This window comes from Macrotis lagotis, chromosome 1, assembly GCF_037893015.1.
Source record: "Macrotis lagotis isolate mMagLag1 chromosome 1, bilby.v1.9.chrom.fasta, whole genome shotgun sequence".
In the NCBI taxonomy this organism is placed as follows: Eukaryota; Metazoa; Chordata; class Mammalia; order Peramelemorphia; family Peramelidae; genus Macrotis; species Macrotis lagotis.
In genome coordinates, this window is record NC_133658.1 from 409,042,984 (window position 1) to 409,063,418 (window position 20,435).

The 20,435-nt window shown below is 37.0% G+C and overlaps 1 protein-coding gene across 5 annotated transcripts in view; it reads right to left on the reverse strand.

Annotated features, from left to right (window-relative positions):
* ARHGAP26 (Rho GTPase activating protein 26) overlaps window positions 1-20,435 on the reverse strand; it is a 504,960-nt gene that overhangs the window by 215,591 nt on the left and 268,934 nt on the right. For all 5 annotated transcript variants that reach the window (XM_074212710.1, XM_074212712.1, XM_074212709.1 and 2 more), the window contains exon 12: window positions 16,537-16,573. In XM_074212710.1, the coding sequence (XP_074068811.1) occupies window positions 16,537-16,573 (37 nt within the window). The remainder of the gene's footprint in view (window positions 1-16,536; window positions 16,574-20,435) is intronic.

Consider the following 20,435-nt stretch of genomic DNA (forward strand, 5'->3'; position numbering starts at 1 on the left):
TGCATGGTGGGAGGCCTTTGGGGGTCAGGTAGAGGAAAGGAGGAGGGAGAAGAGTAGAGACAACATTCAACCATCATTAATTCTTCTAAGTTGACCACCCTGGCTGAAAGATAGGTCTGAGATCTGACAGATTTCCAAGGAGAAAAATATAATTGAAACTTGAAGGAATTACTAACTACAAAAAAAAAAAAAAATCTGCACTCTCTAAACTTCAAAATAGGCAAACATACCAAAAAGAAGACAGAGCACTGGATTTGGAGTTTAAGAACCTGAGTCTGAATCCTAGAGCTGTGAATGACTTGGTTAATGCACAACACCTCTTTGAGATCTTGCTTCCTTATTCAATGAGATTCAAATATATAATGGTTCCAGTTTATCGGGCACTATGTGCTTAGATGCTAGGGACATGAAAGTAAACATAAAACAATCCCTGCCCTTAAAACACTACATTAAAATTGGGGAGAGTGTAGGGAGAAGATAGTACAAGTACATGAAAAAGTAAATACAAAGGTGAGCCAGGTGACACAGGATAAAGCACAGGTCCTAGACTCAGGAAGACCCAACTTCAAATGTGACCTCAAACACTTATTAGTTGTAATGACCCCAAGTAATTTATTTAACTCAATTTCCTCATTTGTAAAATGGGAATTAAAAATAGCACATCTCAGAGAATTGTTTTGAGGATAAAATAAATTTGAAAAGATTTTTTGTATATCTTATTATGGAAAATTTCAAAAAAGTCATAGATTAGATAAAAAATTATTATTGACTGATTGAGGAGGCAGTATTTGAGCTATAGTTTGAAGAAAGAAGGGAATCCTACATCAGATGGATGGGAAGAGAATATATTCCAGATATGGGGGAACATTTGTGCAAAGGCACCTAGGTAGGAGATGCAATGTTGTATTCAGAAAACAACTAGCTGGTCATTTTTCCTGGAAAGGAAAGAGAGTGGAAGGCAGTAATATGAAAAACTGATCGAAAGGTAGATGTAAGCCAGAATGGAGGGCTAAAAATGCCAGACTAAAGATTCCATATTTTATCCTCAAGACAATAATACAGTTGAAATCTTACCAAAAAGTCTCTTTGGATTCAAACTTAGAGGAACTTAAGAATCCCCATTCCTAGAGTTAAAAGTGGTTACCTGTATAGAAACAAGAACATTGCAATACAGACTTGAAACCTACTTCAAATCAACAACTGCCTAACACAATTCTGCACTAGCCAGTTTTCCAACTCTTTAATGCTAAATAGTCTCCAAATGGAAAAGACTGAACCTGGCCATCATTTTTACACATATATCCCATTCTGAAGAAAGTTGTACACCAAAGTCTACACAAAAAACTGACAGATAATCCATTTAGAAGAACACCAGTCTGTGCCATGATCAACAGCTACCCTCATATGCATGCCATGACCTCTAAAACAGAATCTGTATGCAGACATATTCTTTACCAGAGGAAAGACTAAGGCCCCTTGAATGGGTCTCAGCAAGTTATGGGAATGATTACCACTTCCCTAAGGCTCTTGCTCCAACAGGTTTTTCCTGTTTGAAATGCTTTTCATGGAACCATTTTATTCACTTTTCTTCAATTTATTTATTTATTTTTAGCTATGGAATAATCCAAGCCCATAGGAACTGCTGAGTGCCTCAGTAAAGAAAACAAAACTGAAGGGCCATCAGCACAGGAAGATGCTGCCTCAATTCTAATGTTCAATCTTAAAAGAAAGGATTTAGAATAGGAAATAGTTCACAGCTGCTCTAAACAGGGGTGCCATTCCCTGGTCATCACCAGGGGCATGTTCTCACTACAGAAATGTAATCGATTTTCCAATGTGATTTGCTTTTTACAGTCTGGCTTTCCTCATACATTCTGCATTTAATCGATTTCAGTACCATTAAAAAGAATGAAAAACACCCACATTTAATCGAATACAGAATCCACCTGGAAAGTGGATTTTCAATCCTCTAACCCTTCCAGTGAGCAGCAGATGGGTTTATATCACTTTCCCCTTAATCAGGTTAAGCCTAGGAGTCTGAAGTGTTCACAATGCTTTCTTTGGTAAGATTCTCCTTTGTGCCTATTATTTTTCTTGCTTCCAGTTCTGTCTCTTAGAAAGTAATTAAGTTCTCCCAGAAAAACATTGTACACCTGAACAGCAACATGGGGGTGATGATAAACCTTGATGGACTTGCTCATTCTATCAGTACAACAACCAGGGACAATTTTGGGCTATCTGCAATGGAGAATACCATCTGAATCCAGAGGAAAGAAGTGTGGACTTTGAACAAAGACCAAAGACTATTAACTTCAATTTAGGAAAAAAGTTATCTTATTATGTAATTTTGCTATCTCTTATACTTTATTTTTCTTACTTAAGTTTATGACTTCTCTCTCATCATATTCAACTGAGATCAATGTATACCATGGAAACAATGTAAAGACTAACAGAATGTCTTCTGTGGGGGGTGGGGGGAGGGAAGTGAGACTGGGGGAAAATTGTAAAACTCAAAATAAATAAAATCTTTCTAAGAAAAAAAAGTACATACATTCTCTCAAAAGCCAGGAATGCATAACCCTTAATCAGCTAAACTTCTTTATCTCTCAATCCCATCCATGCCAACACTTCTCCTTCCCAAACCCAACTCTAGCTCTTTCCATTGTTTCCTTTGGAATTCTCATGATTGTCATTAACAAACTTCCCTTGTTCTGGAATTAATGAAGACATGGTAGAATATCCTTACCCTACCTCTCCAGTAGTAGATTCATCTTCTTTCATGCCTCCCAACACATTTGTCCAAAAGGAGAAATAGAATTAATTTTTACTTGCCACTTTCTACTTTTAAAATGCCCCTTTGGCAGGATCACTCAGTAATCTCTATTCCTTTGCAATGTGTTCCCTCCAATATATATCACCCAATCTCAATTTTTGAGTCAATGAGATACCCAGGCTTCCTTCTTCCTTACTCAAGTTTAATACAGTTCAGTTTTTCTTCCCACTTCAATTTCAATCCCTTAAATGAATAGAGTTTAATATTCATATAGATGTTCCTTCAAATACCCTGACCTTGAGATCATCAACTTCCTCAGCTTCCATGACTTTCAGCTCAGCCACATGTAGGAATGGTCAATAATCTTGATTTTATCATAACATTCATATTTGATCAAGAGCTTCACAATTTCATAATCTGTCTAGACCTGCCTATGATTCTATTTTTCTCCATGCATCCTTTAATCCAAAAATTATTTTTTTTGTCCTCACTATTACCTCTAATCCCAATATCTCTTAGTACTCACCCAGTCCATCAACCCTGCTTCTGGAGCTGTTCATGGCTTGCCAAAACCATTGTGAATTTACCCCATGATCCACTGCCTCCTATCCTACAGTACTGATGCTGAACAGTGATTGAGAAAATCACATTCACATGCTTACTGGATCTACTACAAATTTATGTTATCTAATGTCAGGCCCTTATTTTCACAAGACAATCCTTTTACTCTTCCCTATTAAATTTTCTAAACTAGTTGTTTCAAATCTTCTCTCTGAGTTTCCAACCACATTCTCTCTCTATTCTCTTGAGGGGATTTCATTCACCTCGAGTTCTCTCCTCTCCCTACTCTATATCCTCAAATCCTTTGGACCTATTCCCTTTTATCTCCATTAACAAATTGCTTCCCCAAGTCATACCCCCCCCAACCTCATTTCTTATCTTCAGTCTCTATTAGTTTTTTTTCCATTTTACCTATAAACATAGTCAGATCTACCTGCCCCATGCTGAAAACCTTTCATTTGAATCTACCACAAATTCAAGCTATAGAGCTCAAGCTACTTTCTCCTTGCTTTCATGGCAAAGTTCTATCAACAGTTATTTATATTAACTTCTCTGACATTTCTCTGCTTTTCAACCTTCTTCTCTGACTCTTACCCTCATCACTCAAATAAAACTATTTTTCTCCAAAGTGACCAACTTCATCCATTTTGAATTCTCTGATACATCTGACAGTGTTGACTACAATTTCCTCCTGTATACTTTTTATCCCTTTCAAACAACCCTTGTATAGTCCTCCTTGTCTCTGACACACTACCCTGATGTGAGCCTTCATAACCTTATCCTTAACCATTGCAATAGCTTAATCACTTTCCCCTTAATCAGGTTAAGCCCAAGAATCTGAAGGGTGGTCTCCCTGTCACAAGTCTCTCCACTCTCCAATGCATCTCTCTATTTAGCTGTCAAAGGGATCTGATCATGTCACTCCTCCAAAATCCTCTATTTGGCTTTTAAAGTTCTTCATAACCTGGTTCCTTCCTATCTTTGCAGTAACTTCCTCCCCTCCACCTACTGCACAAACAATCTATCTCCTGATAGTCATTTTCACGTCTGTCTCCCATGCCTGAAATGCTTTTTTCTGGTTTCCTTGTCTCTTTTCAAGTCTCAGCTAAAACTTCCCCCTTCCTCTTAATTCCACTGTCTTCTCTCTGCTGGTCATTTCCAGTTCATCATGTACATATCTTCTTTGTCCATATTTATTTGCAAGTTGTCTCGAGAACAAGACTGTGAGCTCCTCGAGGTTATAGGTCTATCCCCAGCATTTAATAAATACAATGCCTAGAACCCAGGAAGTACTTATTAATAAATGTTCATTGACTGACTGACTCCACTTTGGGTTCTATGTTCTTCTCCTATTTGGCCACACCTCCCTCTCCAACATATCCCACTCTCCATCCCAAGGTTCTGCCCTGGGCTCTCTTCCTCATCAAAAATGCCTGTCTAGATGAATTTTGCCAGTCCTCACAGGCTAAATTACCCTTCTATACAACTTCCAGATCTATATGTCGACCCAAGTCACTCTCCAGGGTTTGCAGGTCTGCAATTACCACCTGCCCATTTTCAAATGAATATGCAGTAAGCATTTCAAACACATGTCCAAAACAGAATTCATCATCTTTCCTCCCCCCTAACATTCCATCCAAATTCACAAATGCTTTATCTTATTCCTAAATTTTTATTCTTATGCACTCCACACATCAAAATTACTTATTAAATAGATAGATTTCCCAGGCACTGTGCTAGGTGCTGGGATTACAGGTACAAATAATGAAACAATCCCTACTTTCAATGAGCTTACGTTCTAGTAGTTAGTGTTAGGTTTGCAGAGAGTTTTATTTTACTTTAGCAGTTATTCTTTTAAAAAAAAAAGGCAATTGGGGTTAAGTGACTTGCCCACAGAGCTAGTAAATATTTGAACTCAAGTCCTCCAGAATCTAGGGCTGGTGCTCTATCTACTGTGCTGACTACCTGCCCCCTAGTTATTATTCTAATGAATCAGTAGCTAAGTTTTGCTAATTCTCCTTCTCTCATGTCTGTCCTTTATAATGCCACTCATATGGCCTACACCCTAGTTCAAATATTATCACTACTCAATTAGTCTTCAAAACTGCCTAAAGATTCTGCATTTTAATTCATCCTTCACAGATTTGAATGTGTCACTCTCTTCCTCAAAAACCTGCAGGGGCTTCCTATTGGCTATAGGAGTACAAATAGGGACTTCTATTTGGAATGTAAAACCGTTCCCAATCTGGCTCCAATTAACAATTATTTCTCTTTATGCACTGTAAGCAAACTTGATCATTTGCTCTTCCTTATACATGATATTCCATTTCCCACCTCCTTGTCTAGAAGGTCCTCTCGCTTTACCTTTATAAAATCCCTAGCTCCCACACAAGACCAGTTCAGGTATTATCTCCTACAGGAACCCCATTCTCAAGCTGATGGTACTTCCCCCAAAGAAATTACTTTTCATTTTTATACATGTTGCATACCCTTATCCACCCCCCACCACCACAAGAATGTAGTTTTCTGAGAGATCAGTTATTTTCTTTTTGGTTTTGCATTTCAAAGGCATAGCCCCACTTAGATGGTGCTTCCTACTTGACTGATTCAACTAAATAATTAATTTTGCTGAAAATATTAATGAAGTAGTGGGGTCACGATACATTCCAAAGTCAAAATGGAAAGGATTTTTCAATTCTATGCTACACTGTAAAATTTATACTGCTACTCACTCCTCATTAGGTATGACAGATTACTGTTAGGGTTTAGTAGGGGAGAAAGTTTCTGTTGAAAAATTTAAGCATATGGGCAAATTTTGGAGGGATTTTCTCCATGATATTTTTCATCTTGTATCTCTGGTCCACAATCAGCCAATCCACCTTAAATTTCCAGATAAGAAGCAGCCAGGAAATAGAAGTGTCAGGGCACACCACAGTAATTCCAGCCAGTCTAATCAGGACCATTTGTCTCACACAGGATGGCAAATATCTGGAGAATGAGTTACAGTGCAGCAGCCTCAATTCCCTCCTGCCTTCCGGCCTGGACAGCCTGCATTGATTTTCCAACCTAAAGTAGAACATTCCTATTTCTCTGAAAATGGTACATGGTTAGTGATCTTTCGATCCACTTTAAACACCAAGGTCCTCTGCTATTAGTTGTTCTCTGCCCTTCAAGTTGCCCTAAGGGAACTGGTCACTTGTTTACATGAGAATCAGGTTTTATAAATTGGCCATGGCCAATGAGGTTCCTACAACAATCTTGGGGGCTAACTAGCCTCCAATGAGTCATAAGACTCATAGGCCAAATTTTAATTGCACTGATCTCAGATGTCCTGAGGGAAGGGAGCGTCTTGATGCTCTTGCAAGTACAAAGTTAGTATCAAACCTGACTGAAATTCTCTAAGTTGGTGGTTTTGGGGGTAAAAATCTGCCCTACCACCTCCCTTCCACCAAGGTTCAGCTGCCAAAGAAGCAGTAAGCTCCTATGCCCTGTCACTGGCCCAAACTCAACATGGGGTGCTAGAGTATGGACTACACCTCAATGAGTAAAATATGCCAGGAAACAGCTGGCAATGGGTTCAATTATAAAGGCAAGCATTTCTAGCTATGTAACTGAAGAAAGGGGATTGGGAATGTCCAAGCCATGTACAGTGCTGTCCCATTTTTCTAGTTGTTGGATCTTAAGGGGTCTTAGAATGGTGGACTAGCAAGCAAAAGAAAAGACTCAGTTGAAATACTTAAGAGAAGTCTGGAAAATAATATTTAATAATAATTAAAAAATAGGGAAAGAACACAGGTTTTGAAGTCAGAATTTATGAGTTCAAATCCCAGTTCTATTATTTACTGTCTGACTTTTGGCAAGTCAAGTCTTCTGTTGTCTCTATAAAATAAGAAAGTGGGGCCTAAAATGATCTCTAACAATTTCTTGGTCTCAGTTTCCTTTCCTGTAAAATGGGGGAAAATAACAAATCTAAATCCTCTTGATTACCTAGGGAAATCATATGCCACCTCTAAGCAGTGGCCTCACAAAATGGCAAAGAGAAGCAAGAGAATTCTTGTGAAAATCCGATTTGAAAAATACTGAATACCTCTGCCCCTTCAGAGGTGAGAGCACACCATCTGACTATTCTTCAGTGAGGGTGTCACCTCTCAACTAAATATATTTCAAGATCACTGCTGCCAATGGCAGCTATGTTGAACACATGACTCTGACAGAGAAAACAAGGCTGAGAAAGTTAGCGGTCATGGGAAGCTAGAGTTACCCCAGCTCACCTTGTCTATGGCTCTTAAGGAAAGTAACAGTCACAGAAGTCTTTCCTAGGGAAGGAAAAAAAAAATAGCAAAGAAAGAAAGGGAAAAGGGGGGGGGGTAGAAATAATGCAGGAGGAGGAGTAAGTCATCTGCTGTTTTATCTGTCAGTCCTGGCAGACAAAGATGGAAAGTGCAAGATGAAGGGATGTTCAGCTGACTGCCCTGAGAGCCAAGGAAGCTTGGTGTATGGGAGGCCAGACGAAAATGCCTATTAATGCCTTCACTCCTTCTCAGGTTTAAAAGGGGGAAATGCTCTATTTATAAACCACGAACCAGTGGGGACCTGGCAACAAATAGTTGGTTATGATCCCAAAGGGATCCTAGTTATCCATGGTGTTCCCCACTTTTCCTCTTTAAATCAATGGTATCCTAATTGTGATAGGACTCCTAAGAAGGACTGAATATAACTGTATGAAAAAAAAATAAATTTGGAAACTTTTTCTTTCTTTTCTTCTCTTATGTACCACTCTCACATGGCAGTCAAATGTCCCAATCAGTCCTTTGGGAGGTACTTTGGGACTTTAGAATTTGGGGACTTTAAAATTTTTCTTTCTTCCAAAGATCTCTAAGAATTGAGTTCTTTTTTTTTAAAGTAATAGGGTAAACTAACACACCTTGATTAGTGATGCTTTTGTAGATCAATGTTCAAACTAACATGAAATATAAGAGAATTTTGATCATCTTCCCCTTCTGAACCAGCTTAACCTTCCTCTATAAAGGAAACAGCCCTCAGAAGATGTCACTGATAAAGCTGCCCTAAATTACAGCCTTAGAAAAGAGAAGTGTGCATTACAGAAACACTCCATAAAATTGCTTTTGTTTTGTTACTTAATCCTTGTGGGACTGCTGCAGGCCAAGTTAAGGTTCTGAACCTGCTGCTACCAGAGAGTAAATACAGAAATGTGACTCCTGAATACACAACCAGGGAAAGGAAGGAAGAAAGGATTGAATTTTCCCCCAGTTTAGGGCAAGGGTTTTGTTACTGTAACATCAGTTCATATAGATTTAGAGCTGGACACAACCTTGTTGGTCTTCTACTTTACCCTTTTCATTTGACAGATGAAGAAATAGAGGCCAAGAAAGGTTAAGTGTCTTACCCAAGGTCATATGAGAAGTTTATTACAACAAGGATTAGAATATAGATCCAATGATTCTAACCACATTGCTTTTCCCATTTATTAAAAGATCATTAAAATTAAAAAAAATTCTAAAGACTTGTTGTGGAAAGTACCATCCACATCCAGATAAAGAATTAGAGTCTAAATGTAGACCAAAGCATACTATTTTCTATACTGTATTTGTTTTATGCTATTTTTCCCATCTCATGGATTTTCCCCCCTTTCTTCTTATTCTTTTACAACATGACTAACATGAAAATATGTTTAATATAGTTATCCATATATAATCTATATCAGATAACTCTCCATCAAGGGGAGGCAGGAGTGAAGAAGAGGGAGAAAAATGTGGAACTCAAAATCTTTCCCAAAACATGAATGATGAAAATGATCTGCCTATGTAGTTGAAAAAATAAATAAAAAATTTTAAAAATAATTTATTAAGGAAGTATGAATAAAATGCTACCAAGACTGATTGACTTAGGCAAGGTGTTAGAAGAAAATAACTAGATTTAAAAGTATATGGTATGATCAGAACATCATTTTGACAAGAACAATTCATAGTGCAAGTTAGAATGGAGAAGGAACTTGGAACCATGCTGTCTAAAAATAAGGTTGGAAGACTGGGGGAAATTTAGCACAGAAGAGAAAAAAGGTAAATGATGATTATGTCCACACATTTGAAGAGATAGCATGTTGAAAAGGAATTGACTTTCTTGAGTTTAACATCAGAAAGTGGAACTTAGATCACTGTTTATAAGTGGCAGAGAGATGGATCTCTGTTCCATATGAGGATAAGGTTCTTTACAATAAGAATCTCCCCAAAGTGGTATGACTAGCTTTCAGAACTATTGGGTTCACCCTTATTTAAAGTCTTTAATTGAAAGCTGCATGACTAATTACCTGAATGGGACAGAGAGAATTTTTGACCTTGTCAAAATAAGCCAATTTATCAAACACTTTGATAAATGCTACGAAGACAAATACAAGGAAAAAGGAAGCAAGTCCCTACTCTTGAGTTTATATTTTAATGGAGGAAGACAACATTCAAAAGGGGTTTAATGTAGAGAATGGCCTCTTGAAGTCCATAGGCCAGGAGTGAGTTAGAGCCTGAAGAGGAATGAAGGACCTCATCAAATGGAGAAGGGGACTTCAAGGGAAGATGAATCTTCTAATCAATCAGTTACATCATCAATCAATAAACACTGCTAAGAACTTCCCATATACCATTGTGCTAGTCATTAAAGATACTATGAAAGGCAAAAACAGTCCATGTCCTCAAAGAATTCACAGTCTCATGAGAGACAACATTTAAATAACTTTCCTATAGATGGTATTTTAGTTGGTATTTGAAGGAGGTCAGGGAATCCAGAAAACAAAGATGAAAAATGAGAGCCTTCCAGATAGAGAGACAGCCAAAGAAAATAACTAGAGAAATGGAGTGTTTGAGCAAAAAGAAGCCAGTGTCAATGACCATACAGTAGGTAGTGGGGGGGGGGGGGGGTAAACTGTAAGAAAAACATAAAGGTAGGAAGGCACAGGGCTGTGAAAGGCTTTAAAAGAGAAACAGAAGATTTCACACTTGATTCTGGAGATGATAGTGAGCCATTGGAGATGACAGAGCTGAGATGCTCAGATTAGCATTTTAGGAAGGTCACTTCTGGAGTGGTTTTTGAAGATTACATCAGCATTGAAAGTGAAAGAGAAGTTGGGAAGAGGGAGGGTTTTAGTGAAAAGATAGTGAATTCAGCTTTGGACATGTTGAGTCTGGGCATGTATAGTACACAGCTAAGGTATGCTATGGAAGTCCAAAAAAGTCACAAATATTATTGGTCTATCAATTTCTTTCCTCTCTAAAATCTGGGGATCATGGTGAGCAGTTCCTTTGAATGTGCATGGCCCTGTGGATCTGATATAAAGACAAAGACTGACAAAAAAAGATCACACAGCCAATTCTAGTTCCTTTACAGGCTAGATTAAGGCAAATCACTCCCCCTTTTCAGCTTCTTCTTCCTGATGAGAGAGAGAGAGAGAGAGAGAGAGAGAGAGAGAGAGAGAGAGAGAGAGAGAGTGTGTGTTAACAAAACTCAATGAGCTTCTCAGAATTTTTCATGCCCAACAAATTCTTATTCTGGAATTTGTATCTAAAATGAAAATTCACATAGAGAAAAGAGGTGTTAAAAATGGAAGAGATGGGTAAAGCTGCATTTTCAGCTACTAAGTGAGAAGAGTCTTGCTATACTTTATCCCAACCTAGACTGAGACTAACATTTTTGGACCCATACTTAAATTAATTAAAATTTTAGAATCTCCCTGCATGTGAATATGTGTTTAGATGGCCTGAAGTGTCTTGATCAACAGAATCATTTCTTCTACCTGCCCATCATAGTCCTACTATTTTTATCATAACATACCCCAATTTGTTTTGAGTCAGTGCTTGGTTAGTCCTGTGATTTCACTGGTATCAAGAAACTACCAGGAAAGAAACTTCCTCTAGCAATGAAGACTGTCATGGGCCTCCCTATCAAGCTTTTTTTTTTTTTTTGAGAGTTGCCTGGGAAACTCAAATCAAGTCCCAGAGCCATTCTAAGTCAGAGGTGTGATTTGAATTCAGGTCTACCTATTTTTGAGAAAAACTTTCTATCATGTAAGATACACTGCCCTGACTGTAGCACAATGACATACATTTCCTAAAAGTAGTTTAATAGAAGCTTGGAAATATAAGACCTAGGAAAGTAAAGATAATTATATTTTTATCCCTGAAAAATTCTAAGTAGTGGGATAAATGGAAGAGTAAATAAAGTAATAGAAACAAAGTATATTACAAAGCATGCACTTTATTTATTTGTTTGTTTGTTTGTTTATTTATTTATTTCCACACAACTAGGTAATTATTAAGTGTCTGAGACTGGATTTGAACCCAGGTCCTCCTGATTCCAGGGCTGGTGCTTTATGCACTATGCCACCTAGCCGCCCCCAAAGTGTTTATTTTTAATGTACCTGGTTGAGCTTGGCCCCTAAAGGAATAATGAACTGGAATAGGCTTAAGCTATAGAATTCTAGTCAATACCTGCATTGAAAGTGAAGCTATGGGCAGTTAGGTGGCACAGTTAATAGAAGACCAGCTGAGGAGTCAGGAGGACCTGAGTTCAAATCTGACCTCAGACACTTAACAATAACTGTCTATCTATATGACCTTGGACAAGTCACTCAACCCCACTGCCTTAAATAAAAAAGAATTTGAAAAAAAAAGCAAGTGAAGCTATTCTTTTTGTAATGGCAAAGAATTGGAAATTAAGGGGATACCCATCAACTGGTGAATGGCTGAATAAATTATGGTATATGAATGTGACGGAATACTACTGTAAGAAACCAGGAATGGGGCAGCTAGGTGGTTCAGTGGATAAAGCATCGACCCTGGAGTCAAGAGGACCTGAATTCAAATCCAGCCTCAGACACTTAATACTTAACTGTATGACCTTGGGTAAGTCACTTAAGACAATTGCCTTGCAACCCCCCCAAAAAACTCAACCCCCCCAAAAATCCATGAATGGTTGAACAATGTTGTTGTTAATGTGTACAATGTTCTCTTGGCTCTGCTTCCTTTGCTCTGCATCAGTTTGTATAATTCTTTGCATGCTTCTCTAAAGTTCAACCATTATAGTGGATATAGTGTTATAGTGGATATAGCTCCTCTCAGCAGATCAGAAATGTAGAACAATCCTGAGAAATTGATTATGAACAATACCACCCACATCCAGGGGAAAAGAAAAAATGAAAAACAAAAAAATCTGAATGGATACTATGTTCCCCTTTGTAAAAACTTCTTTTATGTTTTTTCTTCCTATGTCATGTTTTTCTTTCTTTTCTCTTAGTCCTAATTCCTCAAATACAAAATGACTAAGATGTAAACATGTTAAACACCAATGTACATGTACAACTTTTTTTCAGACTGTTCCTCATTGAGGGGAGGAAGGTGATAGGAAAACATGTAACTTATAAATATGCAGGTGGATGAATGTTGAAAAACTTTCATTATATGTAATTGAAACAATAAAAAAATAAGGATAAATTTTTAAAAAGTGAAGCAATGAAGGTGGGACTAATGGATATAGATTTTCCACAGCAGGATAATCTATAGGAGGGCAACTGTTTGTGACACTCATTTTTGTAATCAAACTAAACTTTAACAGATAAGAAGATTGTGACTTTTATTTGTTGATTAAATCTAAGACTTAGAAGGAACTCTACCTCAGGCTAGTCTGCCCTTTCCTAATTCTTCTATATTAATCCTATCCTCTTTGAAAACTTTTATAGCCTTATGACTGTTCCTCACATGGTCTTAAAGGAAAACAGCAGGCTGGTGGCCAGTCCCTTCTTTCCTTCCTATTTTTTCCCAATCCTCTATTTTGAAAAGAAATTAACAACAAAGTCAAACAAAAACAAACAGAACAGTCTAATCCTCACACAGGTATCTATCTGAGTAAAATGGGAAAGGCAAGCTTAAAGATACAGTGTAATAAGGTAACAAATAAGGCAGTGAATGCAGGGATTCTTAACCAAAGTCCAGTCTTGTGCTTCTCTGAAGCAAAAATACCAAAAAACAATGGCAGCTACCAGATGACTTAAGTGTCTAGAAAGCAAAGTCCTTTGTATCTTCAAAGAGACAGATTTAGGAAACAGAAAATCATACCTTTCCTCTTTTCTCAGTGTGGTAAGTTGTTCCAGCCTCCCTGTCCTCTGAAATTATCTCTAACCTATTCTCAATATGTCTCGAATATCTACAATGGACCAAAATGCTGCACTACACACTGAGGATACAAAAGATGGTGAACTTCAGACTGACCTCCAGGGGCTTCCAACCTCCTTCATTAGATCATGAGTTCCCTGACTGACAGGATTATTTTGTTTTTCTCTTTACTGCTACCAAATAGCAACATGCCTGCCACATAGTAGATGCCTCAAAAATGTTTGGTGATTATACTTGACTAATTGAGATTAGAAGAATAATTAGAATGAGATAAAGAAGAATTAGGAGGAAATGAAAAGGAAGAAGACAAATCACTAAGAACCAGTTTTTTTCCCCCAGACACTCCTCCTGGGATGGACTGATCCTCTTGGTGAAAGGATGACAGTAGTGGCAACAGAGGCCTATTTTGTTTTGTGGATGGGGAGGGGGATGTTCTCCTCAGATTGTGTATATAATTATATGGTGTCATTTTCTTATTGGTAGTTGGGATCAATACTCAACAGACTCCTTTCCTAACACCATCTTTCTCCCTATCTCTCTCTCTCACTTAATATCCCCACCCCCCAATATACCCCAAAATAAAGAGAAGCAAATTTAGACTATAATTTGGGAATCTAAATCTAGGTGATTTTTCTTCAAAGATTGAGAGAGGCAACTAGGTGGTTTAGTGGACAGAGCACTGAGCCTAGAGTAAGGACCTGAGTTCAAATTCAGACTCAAATACTTGCTAGCCATAAGACCCTGGGCAAGTCAAATAACTTCTATCTACCACAGTCCACAGGAGGTGGAAATGGCAAACTATATCAGTATCCTTGCTGAGCACACCACATAGATGGTATAATCCACAGGGTCATAAAGAGATACATGGCTGTATCACTGAACAATAACAACAAAAACAAAGAGATTCTGCAATAAACATAGGAGACAGATCACTGTTGTTTCCTTTCTTGGAATTTCGTAAGGGGAAAAAGCAAAGAATCTCCGAAAAGGCAGTAAATGTCACAGACATTTTACCTCTGAGAGTTCTGATTATAGTAAGGTGGAGTGGGTGTAAATGGGAGAGAAACTACCCATGAAAAACAAGAAGAAAGATTCTTTGGCTTAGCTAGAATGTATATAGATCACATCCTAAAGCAATAGTTGTTTAATAATAAACAGCTCCTCACAACAATTTTTATTTCTGTGATTACTGAAAGTAGATGGGACATTTTTAAAAACACTCCTCCCTTATCTCCCCCCACCTCTTGAGCTAGCAAAAGATCTGCAAGCAAATGAGAGATGATAGTCTAAAGGAGAAACAATAATGATAATAATAAGTCAAATTTATATAAAACTCTGAAGTATACATATTTTCCCCAGGGCAATCCTCTGGCAGGTAGGATATGGAGTACTGTTTTCATTTTTTAGAGCAGAAAACTAAATCTCAAGTGATTTGCCCATATTCCCATAACTAGTCAGTGGTAGGGTTTAGATACTTTAGGGAAGTGTACACAGTATTAGAAAATTAGATGTTCATGGGGATGGGCCTGATAAGGACTCTACTTCTAAAAGGGTTGTTGTGAGGTTCATATGAGATAATAGATGTAAAATGCTTTGCAAATCTTAAAGTACCATATGATTGGTAGCTATTATTATAATGCACTTTCTGCAGATTCAGGAGAGGTGGCAGAAAATCATAGGCACAGATCTTCTGGTTAATGACATCTATTCATAGCTATTCCCATTTTTCTCCAAGTCCTTATTTATTACAGAAGCATCCCTGTCTGTATGAATGATTTAACTTATCTACTCAAATACTTTGCTTCCTCCACCCCTCCATACTTTTCCTGTCTATTTCTATTCCATCTCCATCTCTATCAGTACCATCTCTCCTCATAGTTTAACCACGAACCCCAAGCAGGTTGTCCCTGGCAGTTAGCAGCAATGGTCCTGAGCCATGAGAGGAAGAAAAGGAACATGGGAAATTTTAAAGCAAATAATATAACTAAATTTAGAGATGTTTACCTGGTTTTTAGGATAATAATCATATACCTGAATTCCATTCTAAAAAAATTTGAGGAAGCATGTTTACTAATTAGTATTATTACTGGTCCTGACATTCTGTAAGGCTAAAAATTAGGGAGTTCTACCTCACACAAGACTGTCAAAAAGAATAGCTAACATGTTTCCAATAATTATGAAAGGAAAGAACACACTACTCTGCCAGCTTTCCCCACAGAGGTTAAATTCATGAAAATTATATGTTTAAATTTTTTGATGGGGAAAGGATTTTCAGGTCTGTGAGAGAAAGGGAGGGAGGGAGGGAGGGAGAGAGAGAGAGAGAGAGAGAGAGAGAGAGAGAGAAGGATATTTCTCTAAAGTCTTGCAACATAAAAGGAATTTTTATGAGAAAATGAAAACAAAATTTTCAAGTTCTATCTGTGAGATCTGGATCACTTGCTTCTGAGTTGGTAGTCTGGACACCTAACGCATACCAGGTACTATATGATTATACTGAATCCATTATCTTTAACTGGATTTCAGTGTCCTTTGAAATTTTGTTTAGCAAGGGAAATTGAAAAAGTAGGAGGAGATTACAGACTAGAATGAAGGAACTTTCAAGATTCATATCTATTATAACATAATTCTCTACCTCCATACTTCCTTCTCCTCACTTTAAAAAAAAGGGAAAATTATTATGCAACTAAGTGGATTATTATTTCTTCTCCTGATCTTGGGAATAAGGCCATGCAGAAGACGCAGTAAGTCTGGACTTCAGACGTGGGGAAGGAATCCTGAGAGCTAGGTATTAATGTATTAAGAGATGTTAAGTGGTGAGTGGAGCCTTTCAGTATGTTTCCTACTGCTTCTCTGATATTACAAACAGGAAAAAAGAAAAGAGAAATATTCAATACTTTAAAAATGCGTCAGAGCAAAATTTGGCAAGCTCACTGCCCCTCCTGGTGTCCATGTTGGGAGTAGCAGCCATTCTATCAATAGCCACCCCAATCCCAAACCACAAAATACTTCCAAACATGCCATACTTACTTCCTTCACTCTGATTGTCTTTGTTTGAGTTGTAGACCTAGAAGAGAGAAGTAAAATCTTAACTATTTTGATTCGATATACAAGTTTGCATTCACCGGTCAAAGACAAAGTATCAACCCTTTACAGTTTATCTATCCCCCCCCCCCACCAGCTTCATTACTTTGCAGACAATTCTCTGCCATACTTAGTATGAATTTCACCGTGGATAATGTAAATGCCATCTTTTTTATGAGCACATCTTCAGAATGCTATAGAGTCTTTAAAAGCGGGCTTTGCAATATTCTGTCCAAAAATATTAAGAGATATATAATGGAAGAGAAAGTTATACAGGATGGTAGTTAGAGGTCCTTATTTGACCTGTAAGAATCACTATATGGCATTAGATGCTGATTCTACCAGTAATTCCCCTATAAGGCCTTATTTACATGGTCTCCCAGACAGTTTTCAAATTAAGCATCTAAATAAATAAAATCAATTATAGACATCAGTACAATGATCTTAAACAGAATGGATCCCTGGCAGCCACAGAAAACCACGAATTAACAATTGTATATTATGCTGTATTTCTATTTATTTTATTGAACATTTCCCAATTACTTCTTACAACATTCTGGGCAGTACTAGGGATTTTGTTTAAATCAAAATGATTTTCTCGAGGGACCATGAGCATCGTGTGGTAGAGAGAATAACAACAACAAAAAAAATCAGAAGAGAGAACTTGTCTTGGTCCTAGTTCTGTTATATACCAGCCCTATCCTGCTCATTTTCTCATATAAAAATTGAGGACAATAGCTATATTGCCCAAAACCCTAATGAGAGAATTTACAACAATGTAAATGTAAGTTTTGACAAATTAAAAAGCTCCAGCAGAATAAATAGGTATATTCATATCCATATTGGTGTAATATATACATATACCTAGAAATTATGTAGCTAAAAATATAGTTGTATCTATATATTACTATCATAAACTCCCTAGATGATTGGCTGGCATACAAGAAAATCAACTGCTTGATAATTCTGGGAATTTCCCTTGCTATCCTATTAAGTCAGGAATGGAAATGCTCATTTCTATCAGTAATGCAAGGAATGAAACTAATAGTGGCATATTTTCCATCTAAAGACTATGAGAAAGGAAACCTTGGTTATCAAGTCTCACTAATCTTCAAAATTTTATTGGGCAAGAGAACAGTTCTTAGATTTTTTTCCCTGCCTTCTCCGGGCACTTTATCTGTTAGATAGGGCTTCTTTTACTCAATAAGAGACTTCATTCCTGAGCTCCTAAGTTCCATTGCTATTTTAGTCATTAAAAAAAATACAGGGTTTAGGGTAGGATTTAATTAGGAAATGAGCTACTCTCCTTTTGAGACTGCTTGTGCCTTGACCTCCACCTTGGAATATACCAATATTCTAGATGTAAAAGAAGCTTGGTCAGTGAGCTGAAAACTTCAGGAGAGAGATGAGCTTGGGTCCTCAATAGTTAGGCTATTAATCTATGTCCAGTTTAGGTAAATAAACCAAAGAAAATTAGTTTTGAAATGGAGCTCACAAAGTGTGCAAGACAGGAAGTGAATGGTTAGGCTGAGATGATGAAGCAGAGAAATAGACCACTAGCAATGATGCCAAGAGTTCCAAAGGGGATATTCTACCTCTAGATATTCTTCCTTTTGTTGCCATCATCGAAACAGTGACAAATCCAAAGACTCAACAAATGAAGACTGCTGGCCAAGGATTATAAAAGTTTTCTGTATCAATCAGAACTTTCTGAAGAAAGGCAAGTAATTTGTCCTGGAAAAAGAGTCTAAAGGTCTCTGAATTTCTTCTATGAGGTTAAATAGAGAATCTGAGAGCCAAAACGATGTGCTAAGAAGTTTTGAAGTAAACTGAATTTTGAGGCTAATAAAAATAGCAAGTGTTCACAAAATTTACAAAATAGCTAGTATTAACTATACTACTCTTTGTGTTTGTAAGCACATTACTTTAGTATATAGTTTAACAAATATATCTTGTTTTATTCTGATACTACCCCTACAAAATTGGCACTATTATTTTCCTCATTTTAAAGATGAGGAAAATGAAGGTAAGAGAAGATAAATGACTTGAACAGTGTCACAAAACTGGTAAGCATGTAAATCAGGATTTGAATACAGATCATCACTATTCCAAGGTTCAATACTCCATTCATTATGCCTACAAGCAGGCTCAATACGAGCACAAATGACAACTCCTATATTTCAGGAGGAAAGAAGATTCTTGACCATGATTTTCTTATCATTAACATCAAAAATCGATTCACTCTAAAAACAAAACAAAAACAAAATTCCACTTATTCATAATTTACTCTGTTCAAGTTTGTGAACTAGGTAGTAGGAAAACAAAGACATAAAATTAAAAATAAAGTCAGCCTCTGACTTGTTATATGAAAGATTCACAAAAGAAACAGATTTTTTTAGTTTATGCCAATTAATATAGAATAATTTAGTGAAACAGAGAAGATGAATATAATAATATGTAGAACGAAGGATTCAGAAAAGGACTCAGAAGGAAGTGGTTCCTGTTTGAAGGAAGCTGAGAATTTGGAGGCATGAACATGAGGAGGACTGTACTCCAGTGCAAATTCATGGGCCTTTGTCTGAGAAGCTTTAATGTTTTCAGTGTACTAGGAAAATGCTGACTCAGCATATTTCAAGTCAGGTACTTAGGTATGCTTTGGTATTCTTTTCAGAATACCCTGAAGCATTATCTTCCCAAATGTGTGACTTGACCTAGAGTATAGCTAATGGATCTGGCAAACATACGTTAGAATTCAATCTATTTCTTTTTAACTTGATTCTCTTAAAAAGTCATTCATTTTTATCATATTTAGTTACTATATATGAATATCAGTATAATAAATCTTGTTTCAGAGTATATGCTTCTAAAGGGCAGAACTTATTTATTTGAGGTTCAGGATCTGGCATATCTGAAACTTAATGACAATGATACAGTCTATACATATTCACATATGTATTTAGTGTATATGCTGTCTCCCCTGATAGAATGAAAGCTTCCTGGGGCAGGGACTGCCTCAAATTTGTCTTTATATCACTAATATCTACCTAATATCACTAGTAGGAGCTAGAAGGTGCTCAATAAAGCATGTTAATTGATTGATTGATTGACTGATTTATTGATTGATGATGATAAAAGCAGAGATGAGATAGAGGGGGTGACTGAGGAAAATGAAGCATTTAACATAAACAATTTGCCCAAAATTATACCAATGAGATTCGGAATAGGCCCCAATTTCCAAGCTGAGATGTGTAAACTGCAATTCAAGTTAGCATTGAACTAAGGGAAATCATGTCATACTCCTCAAGAAGAAAAAGAATATAAAGCTGGTGCTGAAGGTAAAAAGAAGGGCAGACAGGTTGTTCCTCTGATACAAATCATAGTGAACTGCAATTTTCTAAGCTATCACCCAGAAGCTGCAATAGGAATATAATTGGAAAAAATCAAACAAGAGAGTAGAAACTATTCATATGCTTCTTCTGCATTAACTCTGGATTTTGCAATAAATTTTGTTCATAGCCTAACCAATCTAATTTACATGTCCCTAGAGAAAGAAGATAGGGCTCATCTTATTCTAGTTTCTGAATTTAGTTCCATCAGTAACCTTTATTACTATTACAAAGAATTTACCAAGAAATCATAAAGAAAAACTTTAAAGAATTTTTTAAATATGTAAGTTAAAGGCAAAAATAAGGGAATTATGCTATCTTGTCCTTATGGGGCACTAGTGGATCAAAGATTTGTGACTTGTTTTGGCCAAGAGAAGTTAATGAGTCAGACGAAACCAGGTAGGAGATGAGGGCTACTCTTTTATAAAATGGTTTCTTCCAATCTTTACCATGTAGGGA